The sequence below is a fragment of the Balaenoptera physalus genome (genome assembly GCF_965194825.1).
Source record: "Balaenoptera physalus genome assembly, chromosome: X".
In the NCBI taxonomy this organism is placed as follows: Eukaryota; Metazoa; Chordata; class Mammalia; order Artiodactyla; family Balaenopteridae; genus Balaenoptera; species Balaenoptera physalus.
The window spans coordinates 60474394-60497852 of record NC_138903.1 but is presented as its reverse complement, the minus strand read 5'-3'; the positions used below and the strand labels follow the sequence as shown (position 1 = coordinate 60497852).

Genomic DNA, 23459 nt, shown 5'->3' with positions numbered 1-23459 from the left:
GTTAAGCCCGAACTCCTCATCCCTGTGTCCTGACTCGGAGATTGTCTCCGTCGCCCTTTTCAGCCTCCCTTCCCAGCAGCCCCTTCACCACCATTCAACACCCTCCACACATTTCCTGAAGGACTGGATGGGACGAAACTGAAAGCAGGGAAGGGTTGCAGGCCAAGGCGGCGCGCACGGTGGCCGCTCACCAGCGTGGCTCCCCTGTAGAGGCTTCTGAGCCTCAGAGAGGACAGTGCTTACGTGGGGCCTCTGCATCAGAGGAGACACCCAGAATCCAACCGTTTCCCGCCACCCTGACTCCCGCCAGTCTGCCCTGAGCCACCGTCATGTCTGCATGCATTATTGCCATATACTCCCTCAAAAGGCTCCTTCTTCTTCCCTGGCCCTTTAAAACCGGAAAGCAATCCTTTCCTTTTTTCTGCTCAAAACCCCACACTGACTCCCCATCTCAGTCAGAGGAGAAGGCCAAGGCCTTACACCCTCTGGCCCTGCCAAGCTCTCTGACTTCATCACCTCAGCCCCTCTCACTCACTCAGCTCCAGGCTTCTGCTCCTCCGCACCTGCCAGGCACACCCCACCTGCGACCTCCTCCTCCCCAATCACGTTGTCACCGAAAGACCATAGACAGCTGGGCCTCATAAACCGAAATGTAGGCTCACGGTGCCATGTGTGCCCTGGGCTCCTCCCTGCCCCATCTCCCCCCATCCACACTGGCTCTGGAGGCCTCTTAGCAGCCCCACCCTCGCCTCCACTCACTTCCCACACCAGAGCTCCATCTACACTTCTCTGCACAAGTGTGCAAGAGGGTGTCACAATCACAGCCCGGGCCATGCCCAAGTGGGTAAAGTGCAGGTGGGTAGATGGCTGGAAGGAACTGGACAAGCAGACGCAGCGTGTAGTCCTGTGGTCCTGTGGTGGGGGAGGGCAGGTTAGGGGGTGGAGACTAGGCAGGGGGTGGAGACTAGGCAGGGGCTGAAGAAGAAAGCACAAAGGGAGCAAACCGCACCAGCCCCTGAGCAGGTGGGGCTGGCCCGCCCAACTGCACTTACCGGGAGCCACCGGCACCCTGGCCATAATGCTCCTGCTCTCCAAGAAGGACCTCAAGACCACCCTGGAGGTCTTTGCTCTTTTCCAGTGGGCCCTCAGCGCCTTGGCTATCGGTGAGTCTTTGGCCTTTGGCAGGGTGACCAAAAGTCCTGGTTTGCCTGAGACTGAGGGCCTATAGGGTTTAGCGGGACTCTCGATGCTGAAATCTGGGTTATCTCAGGCAAAGCAGGACAGTGGGCCACCCAGGCCTCTAGCCTGACGCGCTTGGGCATGGTCCGCGTGGAATCTGTGAGTGCGCACGTGGGTATGGGTGCCTCCCTGTGCAGGAACGTGTGTGCACGTGTGTGTGAGCCAGCCCTGTGGCCGGTGTGTGTAGTGAGCCCTCCCGGATCGTCAGTGGGGCCTGGAGGGCATGTCTGGGGAAGATGGGGAGCAGTTCCGCTGAGGCCTGCCAAGGAAATGGGCTTAGCTGCAACCTTGGGGACGTGAGCAGACCATCGGTGTGAGACAGTTGTCCTGGTGGCAGAGGGAGCTCTGAAAACCTCTTGTCCAAAAGAATTCATCCATTTATCCATCCATTTCCCCCTTCTATCCACACCACAAATACTTTGTGAAAGTTCCTTAGGTGCTGGCTATGGTACTGTAGGTGCTGAAGCAAACCATCCCTATGGGGGGGGGGTGCCTGGAACAAAATGCTCATTTTTTAAGTGGTTTAGGTGAGTACTTGTCTGGAGGCAGGGTCATGACCTAAATGACCTTGGAAGATATCTGGGAAGGAAGAATACAGGTGGGCCCTGGGAGCCTGGGACTTGCTAGTCAATAGGGAGAGTGGGCTGGAGAACAGGGATTGGGGGGCTCAGATGCCTGCCTGGGGTGGGTATCAGGATGCCCAAATGCTAAAAAGAGCAGAGTTAACCTAGGAATTATGGGCAATCAGAGCTGGAAGCGACCAGGAGAAAAGAATCCATATGTACCAGCTACTTACTTTGTGCCAGGCATTTGCATACCTATGGTTTCATTTTAGCCTCCTGCCAACCTTATGAGGTAGAAGCTATTATTATGCATAATAATACACACTAATAGCTACACACACACATAATGATAGCTTGCACTCATATAGTATTAGCTAACATCTATTGCACTTTTTTTTTTCATGCCAGACACTCTTCTAAGCACCTGATATGCCTAATCATCTCCATTGTGCAGATGAGGAAATTGAGGTACATGCAGTACAAGTGGGCCATCCAAGATTGCACAGCTAGCACGTGGAGGAGCTGGCCTGGGAGCTGAATCCACAAGGACCTGATTCTGGCCTATGAGCTCCTGTCCCTAGCTCCTGCATCTCCTTACTTACTGCTGACTGGGAGGCTGGGTGTGGACGTGGCCCTAGAGTACATGTTAGGCCAGAGAGGAAGGAGGAAGCCAGGCCTTCTGCGTATATAAACATTCTCGACTGAAAGGGGAAAAAGGTCAGCTCCGAATGGCCTCTTGCTGAGGACCAGGGCCCCAGCCGGGCCTCTGCTCTCTCCCTCCATGCAGCCCAGGCCTTGGGGCCCTCTCCTCAGTGAGAGCTGAGTCCCCTTTCTTGAACTCTTGTCCTGTCTCCACAGACTTGCCTCATTACCACCGCCTCCCCTCGCTGCCACCATGTTCCCATGAGAGAGCAGGGTCCCCAAGGCCTAGGAGCTGACACTGCATTGAGGGAGAAGTATGACCATTATGGACGGCCAGCCCAGGCCAGGCCCACGTCGGGGGCTGGAGCCTTTAGGCTGGTAGTTCCTCTTCCTCAGTCTTGTCCAGAATGTTGCTCCTCAGAGGTAACCACTCTTAATAGTTTGTGTGTATGTAGCCAGAGATTATGGGTATAAAAATATCTATATTTCACCACATGCATGCTTTTGCACGCACATACACATATAGCCAAAGGGCAGAAAAACATGGACGTTAAAAACACAGTCTTTGAGCCAGACTGCCTGTGTTCAAATCCCAGCTGTACTCCTTACTATCTGTGTTCCTTTAGCAGGTTATTGATTTTCTCTGAGTCTTGCTTTCTTCATTTGTAAAAAGGGCGTGTGAGAGTGTATTAATTGGGCTGGCCCATGTATGCTGTGGTAACCGAGTAACGTGGAGATCTCAGCGGCTAAACTCAACAAATGCTTATTTCTTGTTCATGTTAAACATCCAACACAGGTTGGTGAGAGTCTCTGCTCTCTGTGGACACAAGTGTTCAGGCTGATGGAGGCCCCGCCAAACTGTGATGCTGCAAAATGTGGCTTCAGAGATGACCACCAAGTTGGCAGGAAAGGGAACAAAGGCCCCATGCACACTCCTTTCTGCCACCACCAGAATGACAGGCGTAAACAACAACGAGCCTTATTCTGAACTTCGTTAATTATGAGGTTGAGATCTTTTCATGTATTTAGCAGCAATTAGTATTTCTTTTTCTGTTAAGGGCCCATTCATGACCTTTGTCTATTTTTCTATTAAATTTGAGTTGACTCTTAGAGGACAAATAAGAAATAAATGAAGAAGGAAGAGTGTTCAGGGCAGAGACTGGGCAACAGCTAGCAAGGCTGGGATGAGGGGAGGGCGTAAAGCATTCAAGAAGTAGCCAGTGGTTAAGTGGGATGAGGGGGTAAGAGGCACAGAACCGACGCTCAATACATAGTGAGTGAATGAATGAATGAATGAGAGAGAAGACAGAAGAGACTGGCAAAAGAGGCAGGGGACAGATTGTGTAGGGCATTGTCAACCATGGAAAAGTGTTTGGACTTTTTCCATGTGGAGCCATGACTGGGTTGGGCACAGGGCAACGGCATCAGATTGGTGTTTTTGAGAGATCACTACAGTTAGTTCTGGGTAGCAAACTGATTATAGGACGAGGCTGTCGCTCTAGTTCAGGTCAGAGATTGTGGTGATTTCAGCCAGCTCAGAAGTAATTGTGAAGGGGAGAAGAGCAGAGATTCAAGAAATTGGAGAAGAATTAGAAGGACTTGATGATCAGAAGATGTGGGAGAGAGAAAGAGGGGAGGCGAGACTGAGGGTTCAGGTGTATGTGTGAGTTGGAGGAGGGGCAGATGGAGCAGAGAAGGAGGAGAGTGGCTGAAAAGCGGGTGAGGACGGAGAAGTGTCCCAGAGGCCTCTTCATTAGAGCTTGACTTTGGGCTGTATGAAGAGGTAGCCTGGAGCAGGCAGAAGAGCGCTGGGCTCCCAGGAGGTGACAGTTCCAGGGTTTGTCCCTCAGAGCCTTCCCAGCTCTTCACCCTATGAGTCTGCAATGGAATCGTATCCATTTGGACCCTAATGGCCTTGAGAGAAGACGCTCACACGTAGTCTGCGAGAAAGATAAGGTGGAAGCTGGTGTTGTAATCCCCACTTGGCTGGTGAAGCTCAGCTGTTTGTCTGTGGTCACACTTATGCTAAGGGGCAGATCCAGGATTTGTGTCACCACAGGGCACCCCACCTGAGGCCACACTGCCTCCCAAGATGTCCCCAACTCTGTCTGGGTTCAAGCAAAACCTAAAAGAAACGTGGACTAGACCCATGCGTCCCTTTATTTCTTGAAAAAGTCAAGTCCCAATTTCGTTCCTTTTTATGGCTGAGTAATATTCCATTGTACATATGTACTACATCTTCTTTATCCATTCCTCTGTTGATGGACATTTAGGTTGCTTCCATGTCTTGGCTATTGTAAATAGAGCTGCAATGAACATTGGGGTGCATGTATCCTTTCAGACCATGTTTTTCTCTGCATATATGCCCAGGAGTAGGATTGCTGGATCATATGGCAGTTCTATTTTAGTTTTTTAAAGAGTCTCCATACTGTTCTCCGTACTGTCCTATGTACTGTACTGTACAGTCTCTGTACTGTAAATTGGTACATAGTGGTTGTACGAATTTACTTTCCCGCCAGCAGTGTAGGGGGGTTCGTTTTCTCAACACCCTCTCCAGCATTTATTTTTTGTATATACTTTGATGATGGCCCTTCTGAGTGGTGGGAGGTGATACCTCATTGTAGTTTTGATTTATAATAATTAGCGGACTTGAGCATCTTTTCATATGCTTTTTGGCCATCTGTATGTCTTCTTTGGAGAAACGTCTATTTAGGTCTTCTGTACATTTTTTGATTGGGATAATTGCTTCATTTTAAATTTCTTTAGTTATCTCTTAGATATCTATCAGTTATCACTAATTCATCCCCTAACTCTCCACAAACACATCAGGAATCTAGAAGTCTCGTCTCCTGCACCCCCACTGTTTTTTTAATTTCATTGAGGACCTCGTTGCTGGAGCCCAGCATCCTCCTGTTACAGTCCGGTCTCATGCACCGCTGTCACCTCCAGCGCCCGTGAGGCACCTTGGGTGTACAATCTAAGAAGATATTCATTCTCAGGGTTGTACAAGTGTTGGATCAGTACTTGCCTGACTCTGAGAGTGAATGTCTCCTTGAATTTTGTGCCCTAGGCGCCTTGCTCTCCTCACCTTAGTCCTGGCCCTGCTCACTTCCTTCCTTTGTTGGATTTCTTTACCTGAATCCCATGCCATCCTGTCTTGCTTTACTCCCTCATTTTGGTGAGCACATCCTCCAGTCGTTTCCTGAGAAAGGAACATGGGGGACAAACTCTCTGAGACTATATGTCTGAGATTGTCTTTATTCTCCCTTCATACTTGATTAATAATTTGGCTGCATATAGAATATCTTAGCTGTGTCCAGTGTAAGTATCTGAGTCTAGTGTCTTTTTGGTTCATTTTTATCCTCCCATCGCCCAGCTGTGTAGCAGAGGGAAAGGGGTCTGGGGTTTTAACTACTTCTTTGATAAACTTTCAATCAAGCCCTGTGCCCCACATCTGCTTTTTGTGACACCTGGTGGTTCCAAATCTGAGTCTTTCCTAGATTCTCCAGCGGAAACAGGCTTGCTCTTGTGGGCATACCCCTTGCAGGTAACTACATTTCAACTTTCTGGTTCTCAGTTAATCCCTCTTCCGTCCACTGTCCAGCACGCAAACATTTTGCTGATAGCTCTCACCCACTGTTGGCGTCTCTCTGATTCTCTTTTTCCTTGCAGAATCTCTATCTTTTAAAACATCCTTGTGGTAATTTTCATGAGGCTCCAGCAAGGAGTCACGATAAAAACGTGTGTTTATTCTGCCACATTCAATTAGGAGTATTTTCTGTCTTTTCTAAACTTTCTTTTGACCCACTTTCTCTCACACAGTCATTCACAGCTGTTTTAAAAACTGAGTCCAGTAAGAATCCTGAGCATGGCTCCCTGTGACTCATCTCCATGAAGTCTGTCCTAACTACTCTAACCTACATTGTTCCTGTCTTTTTGGAGCTTAACATGGTCCATACCTTATTCTAGCCCAGCGTGGGTTCCCCTTTGTTTCTTGTTTACCAACTCTTGTGCTCCAAACCTGGCTGAAGTTGGGTATCCTCTTTCTCTGGTATTCCCTCCACTGATGCCTCGCAGAGATGTGGAGAGGGGAATGTGAGTTGGAGGAAGACTATTCCTGGCTCTGTCTTTCCAGGACTCCCAACCTCTGGTGGCCAAATCAGCGTGACCCACCGCTGGCTCCCTGTCACTGAATGCAGCCCAGAGTGGTGCTGGAGCAGGTCCTGGGGGGAGAGGGCTAACTGCATGGAGCAAAGTGGGGGAGGAAAACACCTTGCCTTCTAGACCTAAAACAGGTTCCCAAGGCCAGAGCGGGGATGCTGGTGCCACAGGCACACAGGCCATGTGCTGGGTGAGGAGGTAAGAGTGTCGCGTGAGCCCGGCTGACGGTGTGTGTGACCTTGGGGTGGACAGAGCCCCAGAGGGCGGGCAAGTGTGAGGGACTGTTCACAGTTCATTGACTCTGGCCTGGGCTTCCTCCAAGCGCTGTGATCCTTGTCAACCTCTACCTGGTAGTGTTCATGCCATACTGGCCTGTCTCTGTGCTCATGCTCACCTGGCTGGCTTTTGACTGGAGGACCCCTGAGCGAGGTGAGGGCCCTGCGAGGGCTGCGTTGCCACCCACCACACGCCCTTTCTTTCTCCTCTTATACTGTGGCCAATTCCGCGCCTCCCTTCAGCCTGACCTTGTCTGGGCTGGAGAAGGTGAGGGAAGGGGGTCTTTTCAAGGTGCCAGTGAGGCCCAGATAGGAGCTGGAGTAGGCTAGGGGAGGGGCGGCTAGTACAGCAGAGAGCTAGGCCTGTCCTAAACTGGCCCAGATGTTCATTCCCAGCCTGGGTGTTACTTAAGAGGGCAGGAAACAGTAGGGGGTGAGGGCACCCTGAGGCAGGCCTTAAAGGGCTCTGAAGAAGACAGTGGAGGTGGCCCAAGCTCAGCTACACCGGCTCTGTTCTCAGGTGGCTGCCGGTTTACCTGCGTAAGGCACTGGTGCCTGTGGAAACAGTACTGTGATTACTTCCCACTCAAGGTGAGGAGCCGCAGATCTCCACTTGGGCCCCAGGCCCAGCCCCGACTCCAGGGGCAGCGGCTGGGTCAGGGTGGGGCATCATTCACATCGAGGCCCATGTGGATGACGCTCCCCGGAGCTGTGTGTTACCCTACCTGCACGGCCAGCCAGACACGACAGCCCTTTCCTTTCTAGGTCTCTGGCCAGAAGAGGCGTCTTCTTCTCTGGCTATACCCCTCTTGACTCCACGTTCCTCTGCAGCTTTTGAAGACTCACGATCTCTCCCCCAGCCTCAACTACATCCTCGCCTGCCATCCTCATGGGTTCATGTCCCACTCATGCTTTGGCCACTTTGCCACAGAGAAGTCAGGCTTCTCCAAGATCTTTCCTGGCATCATTCCTTCTAGCCTCACCCTGGGGGCCTTTTTCTGGGTGCCTTTCCTCAGAGAATGTCATGTCTACAGGTGAGTTGGCTCCTAGGATGTAAAGCCAAATAAATAAATGGCTCCCCGAGAAAGAGGTGTTGGGTGAATGGGTGAGAACAAGGCCAATTCTGTGATCCCCTCTGGTCTGAAAAGCTACCATAGGTTCAGCTGCCTTATGTGAGGCTCTCCCCTCCTTTGAAGAGGTAGGGAGGAAAGTTAGGAGGTTAGGGAGATCACCAATGATCTTTTGCTTTTTTCTGCCCACCAGGGCCCTGCTCTGTGAGCCAGTCCTCCATGGACTTCTTGCTTACCCGTAGAGGCACAGGCAACATGCTGATCGTGGGGGTCAGTGGCCTAGCTGAGTGCAGATACAGCCTGCCAGGATCTACCACCTTGGTCTTGAAGAACTGCACCGGCTTTGTATGTACGGCCCTTCGGCATGGGTAAGGACACTTCTGGTCCAGACTGGGGAGAGGGGTTCCAAAAGCCCAGTGGGGAAGGAGGAAGAGGTTTTGAGGAAATGATATATAAAGAGGGAGGGGGAAAGCCGCTGCTGTGGTGGAGTAGAGCCTGGGTCAGGTTCTAGACGCATTTCTGCCTCTGAAGAAAGGCCAGCAGGCCAACCCGGAACCTGATCTGCCTCAGACTAGCATCTCATCTGGGCCAGTCCCTTTGTGAAAGGTGACTGACTGCAACCCTATCTCAGAGAAGGCCAAAATTACCGTGTGGGCCAAAGGGAAGAAACCGAAAAGAAATGGCCCTTGGGTCTTAACTTCCAGTGTTTCAGACCTTGTGGGTTTACAGGAGGGTCTGGGACTCGCTTCCCTTAGCTTGCTGCTACTTTGCCCCCAGAGAAAGCTTGGGGTAGACCACGAGGCCCTCCCACTTAGCCTGGACCTGGGCCCAGCTGGGTTAGGGGCTGAAGAGCTTACAGCGAAACCCAGGGACCACTGGTGGTCAGCGTGTCTGGCTTTCAGCAGGGTCCCTAGCTTTCTGGCCATCAGAGAACATGCTTTTCCTCTGCAGGGTGGCTCTAATCCCTGCCTACGCCTTTGGGGAGACAGAACTCTACAATCAGCAGATCTTCACTCCTGGGGGCTTCGTTAGTCGCTTCCAAAAGTGGTTCCAGAGTATGGTACACATCTACCCTTGTGCTTTCTACGGGCACGGCTTCATTGAGAACTCCTGGGGCCTTCTGCCCTACGCTCGGCCTGTAACCACCATTGGTGAGTTGGCCCTTCTGCTGGCAGCCTCATCTGGGACACAGGATCCAGTTCCAAGGCTGGACCTTGGCTCTGGCCGTGTCCAGAGGCAGGGAGGCTGGCCAGGATGAGCGCAGGGGTGGGGGAAGCGTGGGGAGAACCCGGGCTTGAGGGCTGAGGCCTATTCTGAGGAGTGAGCCATTCTGATGCTTTCCCTTTCCCTTCTCCATCTCCCCTAGCAGTCGGGAAGCCTCTACCACTGCCCAAGATTGAGGACCCGAGCAAGGAGACGGTGGCAAAATACCACGTGGTCTATATCGATGCCCTGCACAAACTGTTTGGCCAGCACAAGACCAAGTTTGGCTTCTCAGAGACCCAGGAGCTGGTGCTAACTTGACAGACATCCCCCGAGGTCTCCCTGTGACAGGTGCGTGTGTGTGGGTGCCTGTTTGGCTGTTTTCTGGATCCCTCTTCCTCCTTCATTTCTCTCCTGCTAGCTCTTCTCTGCCTTTTCCTCGAGGTTACAAGGAGACGGCCCCAAAGCCAGGGAAGGCCCTAGGGGAGAGGGGTCCTGAAAGCTCCCTCACACATGCCCACTCAGCATCAGCACTGAGGAAAACAAGGCACAGAACAAAAAGCCCACCTTCTGATACTGCCTGTGCCCCACCCAGCCTGTTCTGAGGGCCTAGTATCCCTGCACTTGTCTCGTCTTCTCCAGCTCTTAAGCAGCCCCATCTTCTGGCATCAAGGCTCCTCCAGGACTGGCGGCCTTGAGATCCAGTAGGCTTTGAGTTTAGGCCCCTCCACCTTCATGCCCTGTGACTTGGATCAGTCTTCTCTGAGCCTGTTTCCTCATCTGTAAAATGGGACAAATAGTCCCTCCCCTGCTTACCTCAAAGGCTGGTGGGATGATGATATCGAATGTGATTGAACTTTGTAAACTGGAGAGCTACACAAAATTATTCTCCTCCAACCATTTTGCCCACTTCCTGTCCCTGAGCAAGCAATGCCCTAAATTTCATGGCATCTCAATGTTTAAAAGAAAGTTCATCCAATTAAAAAATCATTCTAATCTATTTTTATTTTTTAAAGTTTGTCTTTTTATTTTATTTTTTGGCCGCGCAGCATATGGGATCTTAGTTCCCCAACCAGGGATTGAACCCGCGCCCCCTGAGTTGGAAACGTGGAGAATTAACCACTGGACTGCCAAGGAAATCCCTAATCTATTTTTTAAAAAAGAAAGTTTACAGTGTACGATCTTGTCAACAGTTGTTTGAAAGTTTAAGTAACCTTTCTAGTTGGGTGACCTTGGGGGAGCTACTTAAACTCTTTAATGTTGGTCCCCTCATCTGCAAAATGGGACGATACATCATGGGGAGCTGGAGGCTGGATCTACCAAAGCTGTTTTGGGCTGAGGCCTGAAGAATGTTATAGATGCTACGGTCTCAAGCTGAGGGTGACTCCCTGCTGTGTCTTTGCCTCAGGACAATGTTCCTTTTTGCAGGACCTCTAGCCTATCAATCAGACATGCTGTTACAGGAAAAGACCTAGGTGATGGGGATGGGTGCGTGTGAGCTGGGGCACAGAGAGGATGTGGGATGTTCTGACAGGAAATTCAGACCACCTTCCTCCTGCTGCCCCTTCTGAAATGGGTGCCTCGGTCCTTCCCCAAGCTCATGTGTGGTGTCAAAGAAACACCTAGTGGGAATTCCCTCGCGGTCCAGTGGTTAGGATTCTGGGCTTTCCCTGCTGAGGGCACAGGTTCAATCCTGGTCGGGGAACTAAGATTCCCCCAAGCCACAGGGCACGGCCAACCGCCAGCACCACCACTAGAACAACAACAGCAAAAAAAAAGAAGCATCTAGCAGGTAGGAAGTGCTTAAGCCGATCTTAAGAACAAGGGGAAAAAGCTTTATTTGCAAAGAATAAACCATTAATTTACACAAACTTACATCCCAGTTTATATACATTATGTATAGTTTATATACACAGTATCTCACACTGAATGCTGACCCCCAAAGCAGCACTGGGCCTGCTTCAGGCCATCCTCACCACAAAGCCCACCCCCCACCCCAGCTGGAAGCTTTTTGACTAAAGAAATGACATACCCCAACTCCACTTGGAGAGAGCCCTGAAAAGGATTACCAAAAAAAAAAAAAATCCAGTTCCTTCTTTGTGCTCACATGGCCTAGGGAAGCCTACAGGCAGGGACAGGGCCTGAGGCAGCACCTGGGTGGCCTCAGGACTCCGTGGTGTTGGGCCCATCTGGAGCCTTCCATCCAGAGGCAGAAGCTGGGAGAGTGCCCTGGGGAAGGAAGCACTCTGACCAAGGCTGTGGCTATGCTTTCCCTGCCTGGCCAGGCTCCTGATGGGGGCCAAGAACTTCCAGCCTCGAGTCTGGGGGTGGTAGAAATAAGGGGGCTGTGTGGGACATGGACTGTTCCCCCCTCACCCTGCTGAGTCTGGAGGTTGGGGCTCCTTCACCTCGGGCAGGTCGCCTTCCGTCTCTGGGCCTCAGTTTCCACATGAGTAACATGGGGTAGAACGTAGGTTGGGCTAGATTCCCTCTAAGGGCCTCTCAATCTCTCAGTTTCTCTGAATCTATTTGCATCCACCACAAGTTACATAAAACACACATACTCACACGTGGCTCAAAGTCTTTGTTCACCTCCAGGGTTCCTATCCCTTTACTGCTCATCAAAAGAAATTTGGCTCAGGGTGGATGAAGGGGGAAATAAGGCAAAGACAACATTTTCCGAGGAACCAGTAGCTGAGCAGCCCTCAATAGCTGCCTTTTGTGTCAGCTTTGGCTGTTGAAGCCGAAGCAGCTGGCAAAGCCCCCGCCATGCAATTCTCCTTCAAACCTCTGTCATCCACTTGCTCACAAATGTCCTCATCCCATTCTCTATGCTAGCTTTGGCCTTCTGGAAAAGCCACATCGGCATAATTCCAAGGTGTGAATCTAGTTCCACATTCTCTTAAGAGTAAACTGCTTCAATAACTTTGCAGCAACAGGGCTACTTCTTGCTTCCCTCATCACCCCTCTCCCTCCAGGGTTCCTTTTGAGGGGTCGCAATGAATAAAGGAGTCCTGTGCGAATCCTATTTCCCTCTTATCCCCTCCATATCTGGAGAATAGGGTGGATGTCAGAATGTCCTTTAGGGGAACAATTAAGAAGCCTTTTCCTTCCTTCATCTCACACTCTTCTGGCTTTAGAACCAGACGTCTCTCGGGTCTTCCCTGCATCCCTGAGAGATCCTGGTCATACAGAGGTCTTTGTGGTATGGCAGAAAGAGATAAGGAGTCACTTAGTAGTGGCAGGAAGTGGCTAGTTCCTATAACCTGTCTGAAGGGTAACCAGAGGAGGTCCTTGTCCACAGTTGGGGCTCCATACACAATGGTTGGTTGGTCTATTGGGTGGATGAAAGAACATGAGGGGCATCCATCCTGTGGGTACTGGAGGCCTGCTGCTTGGACATGGTACCAAGATGATTCTTCTGAACACAAGAGCTCTAAGGCTGATGGGTGTTTTCCAAAGAAACTGCCTACTCTTTTGCCCCAGAGCCCCTGGCAGCCAAGAGAAGAGGCGTTACCATCAAGGAATGAAAACTAGCCTCTTTGGGTTTCTCCCTAGGTCCCTCAAGGATTTGAGCTCCATATTACCATTTTTATTGGTTCTCTCTAGATTCTAAATTCAACACAGTGCTGGGGCAGAACAGAATAGCTTTGTAATCAGATCTGGTTGAAAGCCCCAGGTTTGTGACTTAAGCTGGTCAAAGCACTTAACCTCTCTGAGCCTCATCTAAACAATGGGATTGGTAATATTATCAAAGGAGATAAGAGAGAAAGCACTTTACAAATTTTAAGGAGAGGTTCTCATCAGATCCTGCTATAACTGAGGACTGTCTAAGGCACTTTATAGGAGCTGGGGCCAAACACATGCCTCAGGTTTGCCTCACCTGGTGTGGCAAGGCTGTCACTAGCAACCAGACGATGGTGGCGTAGCTCACCCCCTCTTGCCCTGACCCTTGAAGGGTCAAGCAGTGTATTTGCTTAGAAAGGGAAGGCACAGCAGAGAAACGAGTACCTGTTTTTCTTGGTGGATTTCAGCTGCTTGAAGGAGCTTATTCCCTCTCTCCTCAAAAGGAAACTTGTTTCAGGAGTAAGAGGAGCAGATTCTACAAGACTGGCCCTGCCAGCTTTGGGTTAGACCCAGCACCTAGACTGGGCCCAGGCATTTAGAAATAAGGCCCTTGAATGATCTTGTCATATGATTTGATGGGAAGCCTGGGGTTGCCGGGGAAGGTGTCTTTGGGCCTGACCAGAGAGCAGAGCCCTGCCCCGTGCCTAGACGCTGCCTCCTCCTGAGCCTGGATTCAGGGGAGCAGCCCTGGAATCTATGGTGACTCTGCTGTGCTCTGGTTTTCCGGAGCCAGAGAGAAGAAAGGGGGATGTGGTTAGTAGGGCATCAGCTGCTGTCCTTTCAGACAAGGCCTGGGCTAATGACCACGTGGCTTGCAACACACTTGAAGAAAACCTTGTCCTGTCCTCAGCTCTTACCCTTTCTAGGTCAGGTAGAAAAGCTCTGTCTTGCCGAGGCCCAGGGTCAGCGTAGGGTTTGGGAATGTTAGTAGGCTAGCCTGGCAGCTGCCTTAATATTAGAATTTGAAGGAACTTCTGGAGGTCATCCAGCCCGACCCTTTGCCCCCAGACACGACTCGACTAGATGAATATTTGTGTTGCTTAATAAATGGAAAATTTCCTTTGTGCCCAGGTAATCTAAAGAGTATCCTAGACTCACATAAACACAGGTCCCAGGATAGGCACCTGTCTCAGACAGAGGTAGGCTCTGGGGAGGAAGAAAACGGGGGTTCTCGCCAGATTGGGAAGGGGACAATGGGGGGGGGACCCAAGGAGTCTTCTGAGCTTGGAGCGCAGCTGTAAACAAAGTGAAAGACATGTGGCCCCAAGCACGGCCTCTGGTTCTTATGCAGGCAGGTTTCTGGCCATGCCCTGCAATTGCTCCAGGGAAAAGCAAACCTCCTGTCCTCAAAGCCCTGCCAGCTGCTGGCACGCGGCTCAGCGAGAGTGGGAAGACCATCTGGCAGGTTTCTCCCCTGGTCTCTGCCACAAGCACCTGCCTTTCCCTCCCTGCCCCTCTCCTTAGGTTGCAATGCTCCCCTCCCGCCCCGCCCCCGCCCTTCAAGGTCAGAGGCTCACCCCACAGTCTGGGCTGCGCCTTTGCTAATTCTCGCCTGCTGCCTGAGCCCCTCACTTTAGTGCAACAAAATGACACCCGGGACCTCGAGGTTGAAGAGTCATGCCAGAAGCAGTCAACACGGAGCCAAGGAGGAAGGTTCTGCTTCATGTCCTGTTCACTCTAGGTCACTCTGGAAAGTCAAGCAGGCCTTGTCATCCTGGAGTCACCGGGGAATAAATAGCACTGGGGCATTTTTCTCTGCGGCTGCGACACCCACACACCTCACTCCACAGCAGCACTTAGAGGTTCTGGAAGTCCCGGCTCCCTATCCTGGGGTAGGAGCGCGGGCAGGGGCAAAACGGGATTGGGGAGGGGGCGGAATCTAGGATGCAGGGGCCTCGCCCAGCCTGATGGCCCCGAAGAAGGTGGTGTGCTTGCTCATGTTGATGGAGATGTCGGCGTGCACCATCTTCACGGCGATCTTCTGCCGTGCTTTGAGAAGGCAGACACCCGCCGTGTAACAAGTGTTGTAGTTGGTTTTGCCTGTCTCGATGCTGCGGGTGCACTGCAGGAAGGGCTTCTCATCCACCACCACCTCATAGCTGGCAAAGTCAGTGAAGTTGATGTAGTATACCTGGGGGCGAGGCAACGAGAAGGGATTGGGGGCGAGAGGAAGGAGAGGGTGGGCCCTCCCCGGTGACCAGCAGATGCGACCTGCTCACGCGAGCTGCCACTGCACCCCTTGAAGGCACGCTAGTCGGCCAACAGGATGGGCGGGGTGACAGGCTTATTCGCTGTCCTGCCTCCCCTCCATTGGGCTCAGGGGGTTAAGCAAACCTCTTTCAACAGCACACGGGTTGGAGACTCTGCGAGAGCCAGAACCAAGCCTCATTCACCCCTTTACCTCCCCCAGCGCCCCCTCCCCACCCCCTGCCCTCCTTGGCCCTGGCGTGAAGCGCAGTTCTCGGCACACATTAGGTGCTGGATCAGTGCTACAGACACAAACGAAGGCGAAACAATTTCCAATGTCCAGCCCCAGGGACCATTTGTAGATAAACTTAGCAGTTACTGATTCCCCAGAGAGGGCGCAGGAACAATGTGCTAGTTCTTCAGTTCTCTCTGCTTGCACCCCGCTCCCCTGCAGCTGAATTTCTCTCACTGATTCTCCCAGTGTCCCTTGGCGCTCTCATCTGATGACTGAGGAAACAGATGCAGAGGGACAGAGAGCTATCCGTCACAAATGAGATAAAGAATGTGGAAGGGCGAAACTAACTTCGCGGCCAGAAGGAAGTGCTAAGCTGTGTTCAGTGGCATGAAGTCCAGGGCATTTTCCCAGTTTGCGTGGGCTACAAGGCTTGAGGCCACTCCCAGTTCTATCCCAGGCCCAGAAGATTAATTTTTCTCTTCTTCACTACCCTTATCCTTCACACCGCACCCCAAGCTTTGATCCCCACCCCCACCAAATGGCACTTAGGACATTGGGATCATACCCCTGGGGAGTGGGACACTCATCTGTTGCCCTAAATCACTTTATGGAAGGCTGCTCCCACCACAGGCTGTTCAGGAGGCTGCAGTGTATTCAGGTGCCATACAGTTTCTTGGGTCAGGACCCCAAGCTGTGCCAAGATGCTCAGTAAGCTCAGCAAATGCTCGTGAACCCACCTTCTCTGGCCACTCTCCTGGGAGACCCTTCTGCCGGCTTCAGCGTCTTTCTGTCCATCCACCTGCTTGCTGCCCGCCCCTCAGAAGCCCCAGCCTCAAGGCTCGTCCACCTCTAGCTCTGAGGAGCCAACCCCATTGGAGACAAACAACAGGGGTGGAAGTGGATGGGCACTGGTCGACCTGGGGAGTGGGCCCCGAGCCAGGACGAGGACAAAAACAGAGGGAGAAGAGGGCTGGGAGAACGACAGCAGGGAGGAGGCAAGAATGACAGAGAAGCAGAAAGGTAGAGAAACAAATGGGAGAAAGAAGAGGAAAGACAGAAATCTTTTTGAGGTGGAGAGAAGGTCCGGAGGCGCACTCTCAGTCTTCATTATAAAGCCAGTAGTGTGGGGCGAAGGGGTTCTCAGCAGCCCTGGAACTGACTTTCAAAGAATATACTAAGGCAGAGTTCAAGTTTGGCAGTAGAACCAAACAACTCAGTGGGGAAACTAGGGCCTGGGGCTCTGTAGGAGGGAATCAGATGGCAGGGCGTGGGATGGGCCTCTTTTCAGTTTTTCAATCGTATCTGGCTAGGAAAAAACCCCAGACAGCCCCCTCTCTCTATCCTCCCTCTTTTCAACTCCCTCCCGGTGCGCCCTGCCCCCCAGCCCCCCCCAAAGCAGGACTTTAGCCATTGGCTGGTCTGGGCTGGCTCCACAGTGCCCCTCTGTGGCCTGCACGAGATCTGCATTCTGGATATAAGAAGAGTTAGGCCTGAGACCGTACTCACTTCTACCTGACTATAGATGAAGTAGGTGCCGTCCACCAGTACCTCCAACTCCCCACTGCGGGGGTGTAGCTTAAACACCTTGGGATTCATGGTGATGCGAGACCAATCATTGAGCACTCCACCTGAAAGATCTCAGTATGAGAGAAGGGCAGTCACTCAGTACATGTCAGAACTATCTGGGCAATAAACACAAGAAATATCAAGCCGTACACACCCCACAGCCCCATCCCAATACAACCTGGATAGCCCAGGAGGCCAAGCTTTACGAACAGCATCTGGAAGCAGAGAAAGCGGTCTGTTTGTAAAGTGGCAGCTAGGCCTGCCTCAGGCCCCTGTGATCTGCCTGTCCTTCTTCCTCTCTCCTTTCCTGACCCCTCTGTCTGGAAGGATATTTAACCAACACCTTCTAGCTGGAACTGGGTGGGGGGAGGTAAGAAGAGGGCGGGCACGCTGCCCTATTTTCTTTGTTGTTCTGGGGCCTGCACAGGCAAAATCCAGACACTGAGGGGCAGGCTAGGTCTTATTATTCCATTTCATCTCACCAGCTATAGCTCCTGAATCCCTCTCCTGTCTTATAGGTTCATGGGTTTTCTCCTTGTCCTTAAGAGATTCCTTTTTATAGTACCTCCACACCCACTCCTTTCTGGAAAGCCTCCCTGGGCCTCCAGGAAACCACTCAGCCCGAGGAACTGTCTACCCGGAGAACCTTAGGGATCAGGTGTGAGTCAGACTTCATGGCAGCCGGAGCAAGTGACCACCAGTAATAAAGCCCTGTAGGGGAGAGGGATCCTTATGAGAGTGAGGGATAGACCGCAACGCAGCACTAGAACCAGCCAAAGGGATGGAGAGGGTGTCTGGGCACTGAGGCACCCCAGCAAAGCATGTCTCTCAGTAATACCCCATATGGGGCAGAGGGTCAGTCACTCCACCTTGGCTGGACGGTGGAGGCTGGCATGTGAGGGAGGAGGAAAAGCTTCCCTTTCCATCTTGCAGCAAGGGGGATGTTCCTTCCCACCTCAAGAGGAGGGAGTCCAGGCCTAGGGAGCCTTTTCGCCTCAAAACCATCCATTCTTAATTCAAGAAAATATGTTTTGAAAGTCCATCCTTGGCTAGTCTCAGGAGGTCTGCCTTTCTGAGGTGTGAGGAAACTGGCCTTCTGGAAAAGGTGCCCATCTTCCCTTAAGGTGATAAGCAGATGGGATAGGAGTTTGGAGGAGATGCCCTGGCTCTGCCCCTCACGGAGGACCGCTCTGCATGGTATCTTCCTACCCCTGATGCCCTCACTCTTTTTTTAAATTTTTAATTTATTTAATTTATTTATTTTTGGCTTTGTTGCTGCGCGCGACCTTTCTCTAGTTGCGGCGAGTGGGGGCTACTCTTTCTTGTGTTGCAGTGCGCGGGCTTCTCATTGCGGTGGCTTCTCTTGTTGCAGAGCACGGGCTCTAGGCGCACAGGCTCAGTAATTGTGGTGCACGGGCTTAGTTGCTCCACAGCATGTGGGATCTTCCCGGACCAGGGCTCGAACCCGTGTCCCCTGCATTGGCAGGTGGATTTTTTACCACTGAGCCACCAGGGAAGCCCTGATGCTCTCACTCTTGCTTCTGTTGGAACTAAAGATCAGGATAGACTACTACTGGGGATTGGCCCAGAGGGGTTGGAACCAGTCTTGTTATGTGGTGGGAGCAAAATCAGTAGCTTCTGGCATAAACACTGAGGCCACCCATCGAGACACCCAAACAAATCTATTTCCTGCCTGTCTCACCCCTCCCTGGACAAATGGTGATCAAGGCCCACCCAGGGCCCTGGGGCCCAAGGTACTTGGTCCCAGCAGGACTGCTTAGGTTTTGGTGCCGTTCTGTTCCTACTTATATTTCTGAGGTGATTGAGTCAGGCATCCTGGTGGCACTCCAGGATGTAGCCAAGCCCGATCATTAAGGAAGTAGAGCACAGCCAGTTCAGGACTGACTGGGCTCTTAGAAGCTGTCCCCATGCAGCAGGTTTCTGAACCTTCATTTACTGTTTCTGTACTCACAGCCCCTCCCAGTAAGCGTCTGGCATCTTGGCTGGCTTGCTGCTTCCCGAGGCTCCTGGGGGTTCATGCATTTTAGGCTTTGTGCACCCTTGGGGACTGGACATTATTTCAAAGCGCTGTTCTTTAATGAACGTTCATGTCTCGTTGAGGAAGAAAATGAAGCTAATCATTCAGTGCAGTATACACACACATCTCTGAAGTGGCACAGTGCGGTGGAGAGAGTCAGACAGATGTGGTTTTGAATCCCAGCTCCTACACTTAACGGAAATCTTGGGCCAGTTAATTAACCTCTCTGAGCTTCAGTTTCTGTCTCTGTAAAAAGGAGCTAATGCCTACCTTTGTCGTGAGGATCAAATCAAATCAAAGACAAAGAAAGTATGTTGAAAACTCTAAAGTACCATACAGATATAAGGCAGTAGATTTCATATGGTGTTGTCCAATTTGTCTGGCACTCTGTTTCCCCACCTTTTAAATGCAGGGATTACACTAAATTAGGATTTCTAACCTCCTGAAATCCATCTCCCTTTTTTATAGACACTAGCATCTCATACTCCCTGGAGAGTCTAACATGCCCCCCACTTCCCTGAGAGAAATGCCTCCTCCACCCATTTTCTGTGTAGACCCATCAGACAAGAAGATTCGATTTTATGTCGTTCTACTTTCTCTAATTTGTATTGTGAAAATGGTGATAAAACTACACATATCCCCAAGGGTGACTCTGATTCAGCCTCCACCTCCCAAGAATCCCTGGTTTAGACAATGTCTCAAGTCCCTTTCAGCTTCCTCATCAGCGATTCTAAATGCAATTTGTAGTAACCTTAGGGCAAGCAATTACTCAGGACAGCCAGCAGAGGGCAAAATGGAGTAGAGAATGGCCCCTAATGTCAAGGGTACCTCAGGGGCCTGGGAGGAACAAGGCTGGGTGACTATTTGAAGGCTGGAGGTAAGGGGAGGAGAAACTCTCCTTAGGGAGAGAACCTACTTGGACTCTTACCATTTTTGACTTGGATTGCTGACCCTTGGCCCTGCAGATGCACCACGGCTGGCTGGGAGGATGAGAAGGACAGAGAGAGTAGTCACTGTGAGAAATGGATGCTTGCTCAGCCACCAGTTGCCAGGATTCCACCTCTGGTTTCTAGTCTTCATTTGTATCCCAGTTCTGATCCCTCTCCCCTTTCTTGGGATGCGAGTGGCCACATTTCTACTAGAGGGTAATATGATTTTGTAGCTCTGCCACTTCATAGCTGTGTGACCTCAGCCAAATGTAATGCCTCTGAGCCTCATTTCCCTAACTGTGAAACGGGGATCATGAGAATCTCTGTCTGACCTCTCTCACAGGGATGTCTGAAGATCAACTGAGGTGACGAATATAAAATGCCCTGCAAGCCTTCCAGCACCGTGCAGCTGCGTAGATTGATCGCTGTGACCAAACAGCTGTAGTGAGGGAGGCTGAGATGAGGCAAGGCGAGGTGGCGGAACCTGCCAGTAGAGACGCATCAGGAAGCTCAGAGACTAGGGAGAAGCCCTTCAGGCCATGAAGGCAGAAGTCTAGGCTGGGCTTGACCCAGAGCTGGTTGGCTGATTTTCAAGGACATACTCTTAAACTTCTAAGCTGCTGATGTCAGGTGGTCTGAGTGCCGACAAGGTGGCTGGGGTGGCTGGGGAGGCGGAGGCCCAGGTGAATAGGCCTGACTGGAAGCTGATTATTGAGTTTGGCTATGGTGACCCTCTGTCTCCTGGGGAATGGAGAAAGATGGCCACGAGGAGACTCAGTTCCCTTGCTAAAGGCAGGCCCTGGGGCAAAGCTTTCTATTCATAGAGATGGGAGGAGGCTGTGAATGAAGAAGCTCAGAAGCTCCAGGGTCTCCTCACAAGATAAAGCCTCAGCCAGTTTAATAGGGAGCAAACTCAAGGGTGGCTCTAGCCTGTGGTCTTCCCTCCTCTCCAGCAAGAGAGCAATTCCCAGCCAACCTGGTTTTCTCGAGTTCCAGCTTTATCAGCAGCACCTGCAAAATAGGACAGGCCAGTCAGAGGGCGTGCTCTTTCTGCTTCCTTTTCTCCTCACCTAGGCAGCCAGGGGCACTGAGCTTTCGCTCCCTGTAGTGAAGCCCTGTCTGAGTGTTATTTTCCAGGGCTCGGAAATGGAGGGAGAGTCAGGGTGCGATGCAGGGCACTGGGGTAGGAGAGGACACCCCTTCCTTCTCTTACTTGCTCCCGACCTGCATCTTCAGTGGGCCCAGCACCCAGCAGGGAAACCAGCCTCTCACCAACGCTCGTCTAAGGCAAGTGTCACCGAGCACCCATGGGGACAGAGGAGAGTGTTTTCCTGCCACCACGTGACCCCGAGACGATGGTGCTTTGCTTCTTTAGCACTTTGCTCCCTTTCTGTTAATTTTCTTCATAGAGCGCATTGCCATTTGTAAATATCTTGCTTCTTTAATTGTCTCTCTCCTCTTGTAGGACATAAATTCCACGAGAACAGGGACCACTTATCAATATATCTCTTGCACATAGAAAGTGCTCAATTAATATTTGTGGGAAGATTGGATGAAAAAAAACCCCCTAACTGCATCTCTCGGGGCCACGGTGACACTGATTAGCCCTGTTTGAACTATGAGTCAAAGAATCTGAGTCTTGTGGCAGTAAAGACCCAGAGAAATCAGCTGTAAAGACTCCATTTCTGTAAAGCCCCAAGATACAAGAGGGGAACAGGAGAAGGAAATAACAACTGACCTAAGCCCAGATAGTCTGACTCCTGTCAACTTCAATTAGGCAGGTTTGGATCTGGATCTGGATCTTTTGGATGCCCTTCTGGGCCCAAAGGGAAAGATGCAAAGAGATTAAATGCTCTTCAAATGGGCAATGTGGCGGGGGAAGGATGTAGTGCAAAAAGCACTTGGTTCCTCAACAAGTTGGTCTTGGTGCCTGTATCTGCTTCTTCCACAGCCTGAGTGATTCATAAGTTGCCAGCTCCTTGACCATCAGTGACTACTTGTCTACCTCTGTGGGAAAGACATTTCAGAGTTCAAGGCATGAGACTGCTCTAGGGCTTGTCATTCTGTCCAGTCCCCAGCATTCCTCCTCATAGCCTATTTCTAATGAAGCATCAGTATGTGAAGCTGAATGCTGGGAATCAGAGCAGACCAAATCCATCCCCTGTGGGAACTCTGGTGAATCCTTAGGGCCTCTGTCTCTGGCTCATGAGTTTACAGGGAGGCCTAGAGTCAGGGAGGGCTTATGATGGAAGGGCTGAGACAGGTCAAGAACAGGTGTCTCTTCCTTGACAAGCTGGTATGAACAAGAAGTTAGAGCAGGGCTTGTTCAATTCCCAGCTCTCTACTGAACTAGGAGACCTGCATTTCTTACTGCACACCACCATTTGAAACTGCTCTTGGGATCACCCACTCTTGCTCTATTAGAGAACTTTTAAGGAGCCTAGGAGGGTGGAGAGATGGAAGAACTCACCAGAAGGTCCCTGGAGACCAGGGGGTCCTTGAGGACCAGGAGGACCTGGAGGGCCAGGTGGTCCCATAACAGTTGTTCCTGGAATTCCAGGAATCCCTGGAATCCCCGGGGGTCCTTGGGGTCCTGGAGGTCCTGGAGGTCCTGGGGGGCCATTGGGCCCAGGAGGTCCTGCTTTCTTTCCTGAAAGACAAGATTAGGTATTACATTTGTAGTTATTGACTGAGAATGTACTGTCAGGAGTTCCACAGCCTTCTAATGACACAAAGTCAGCCCTCTGGGAGTTCCTGCTCTTAAAGAGGGTGATACTTTTATCATACGTGATACACACACACACACACACACACACATGCACACACACACTCCCTACCCTGTTTCATGAATAATCATTTACAGGTTGGATTTGAAGATATAATGGCCCTCAAGGAGCTTAGTCTAGTGGGGAAACAGACACAGTCACACGATAGTAGAAGTGCTGCATTAGTGGTAGGGACAAAATGCTGGAGAGGTCAGGGAAGGCTTCAAAAAGGAGGTTACAGTTCGGCTAAGTCCAAAGGATCAGAATTGTCAAGTGGCTAGACCTGTGGGTCACTTTTTAGAATTGAGAACTGGGCTGTTGTTGAAGAGTGTGGCTTTCACGTTTACTGTCCAGGCCTGACCTTAGGAAGAATATCGGCTCCAGGAAGGTTTCCTATAGGAGTCGGGATGTACAGGGACTTGGGCTTGGGATGGAGGTGGGAATGTGGGATTGGAAGGAGTCTGGGAGATGAGAGGTGGGGGAGAGGAGGGCGAGGGAGGGAAGGTGGGTAGAGAGAGAGAGAGAGAGAGAGAGGGCTCGAGCAACATAAGGAAAGAAGGGGCAGTGGAGAGCACAGAGAGCTGAGCTGAGGAGGAAGCAGCAGGCAGGTTTTTGCTTTCTCAGCTGACCCCTCTAAACCCTATTTTTAAAGATCTCTGGGAAAGGAAATTCTGCACACTCCCTTGGTAACATGTTCCAATGTTTATCACCCCCTCACTGTTAGGAAGTTCTTCTGTATATTGAACTGAAATCCCTCCTGTGGCAGTTTAAGCTCTTATTCTATTGTTTGTATAGATAGAGAAGAATAGCTGCCATCATGCACACAATAACCCTCAAGTGCTCAAAGACATTAAGTCACCTATCAACCTCTATTTTTATAGGCTAAATAATCTGGCTTCCCAAAGTCTTTTCTCAGAGGCCCTATTCTTGAATGTATTATTAATCAAGCCACCAGATCC

At 51.1% G+C, this 23459-nt stretch overlaps 2 protein-coding genes across 5 annotated transcripts in view; one reads left to right on the top strand and one right to left on the bottom strand.

Annotated features, from left to right (window-relative positions):
• The first annotated feature begins 268 nt into the window (after positions 1-268).
• On the top strand, positions 269-14258 carry AWAT2 (acyl-CoA wax alcohol acyltransferase 2). Its single transcript, XM_082446093.1, is given in 8 exon segments — positions 269-1167; positions 6928-7034; positions 7401-7471; positions 7712-7899; positions 7901-7914; positions 8144-8318; positions 8902-9101; positions 9320-14258. Coding segments are annotated over 8 exon segments (999 nt in total). The 5' UTR covers positions 269-1078; the 3' UTR covers positions 9475-14258.
• Positions 14259-14283: 25 nt separating this feature from the next.
• EDA (ectodysplasin A) overlaps positions 14284-23459 on the bottom strand; it is a 362661-nt gene continuing 353485 nt past the window's right edge. The window contains exons 4-8 of one of the 4 annotated variants that reach the window (XM_082446036.1): positions 22206-22385; positions 20712-20746; positions 19735-19786; positions 16709-16839; positions 14284-14911 (exon numbers count right to left, since the gene is read on the bottom strand). In XM_082446036.1, coding sequence (XP_082302162.1) covers positions 14660-14911; positions 16709-16839; positions 19735-19786; positions 20712-20746; positions 22206-22385 — 650 coding nt within the window. In that variant the 3' untranslated portion in view covers positions 14284-14659. The remainder of the gene's footprint in view (positions 14912-16708; positions 16840-19734; positions 19787-20711; positions 20747-22205; positions 22386-23459) is intronic. The other 3 variants (XM_082446037.1, XM_082446038.1, XM_082446039.1) reach the window with 3 other exon arrangements.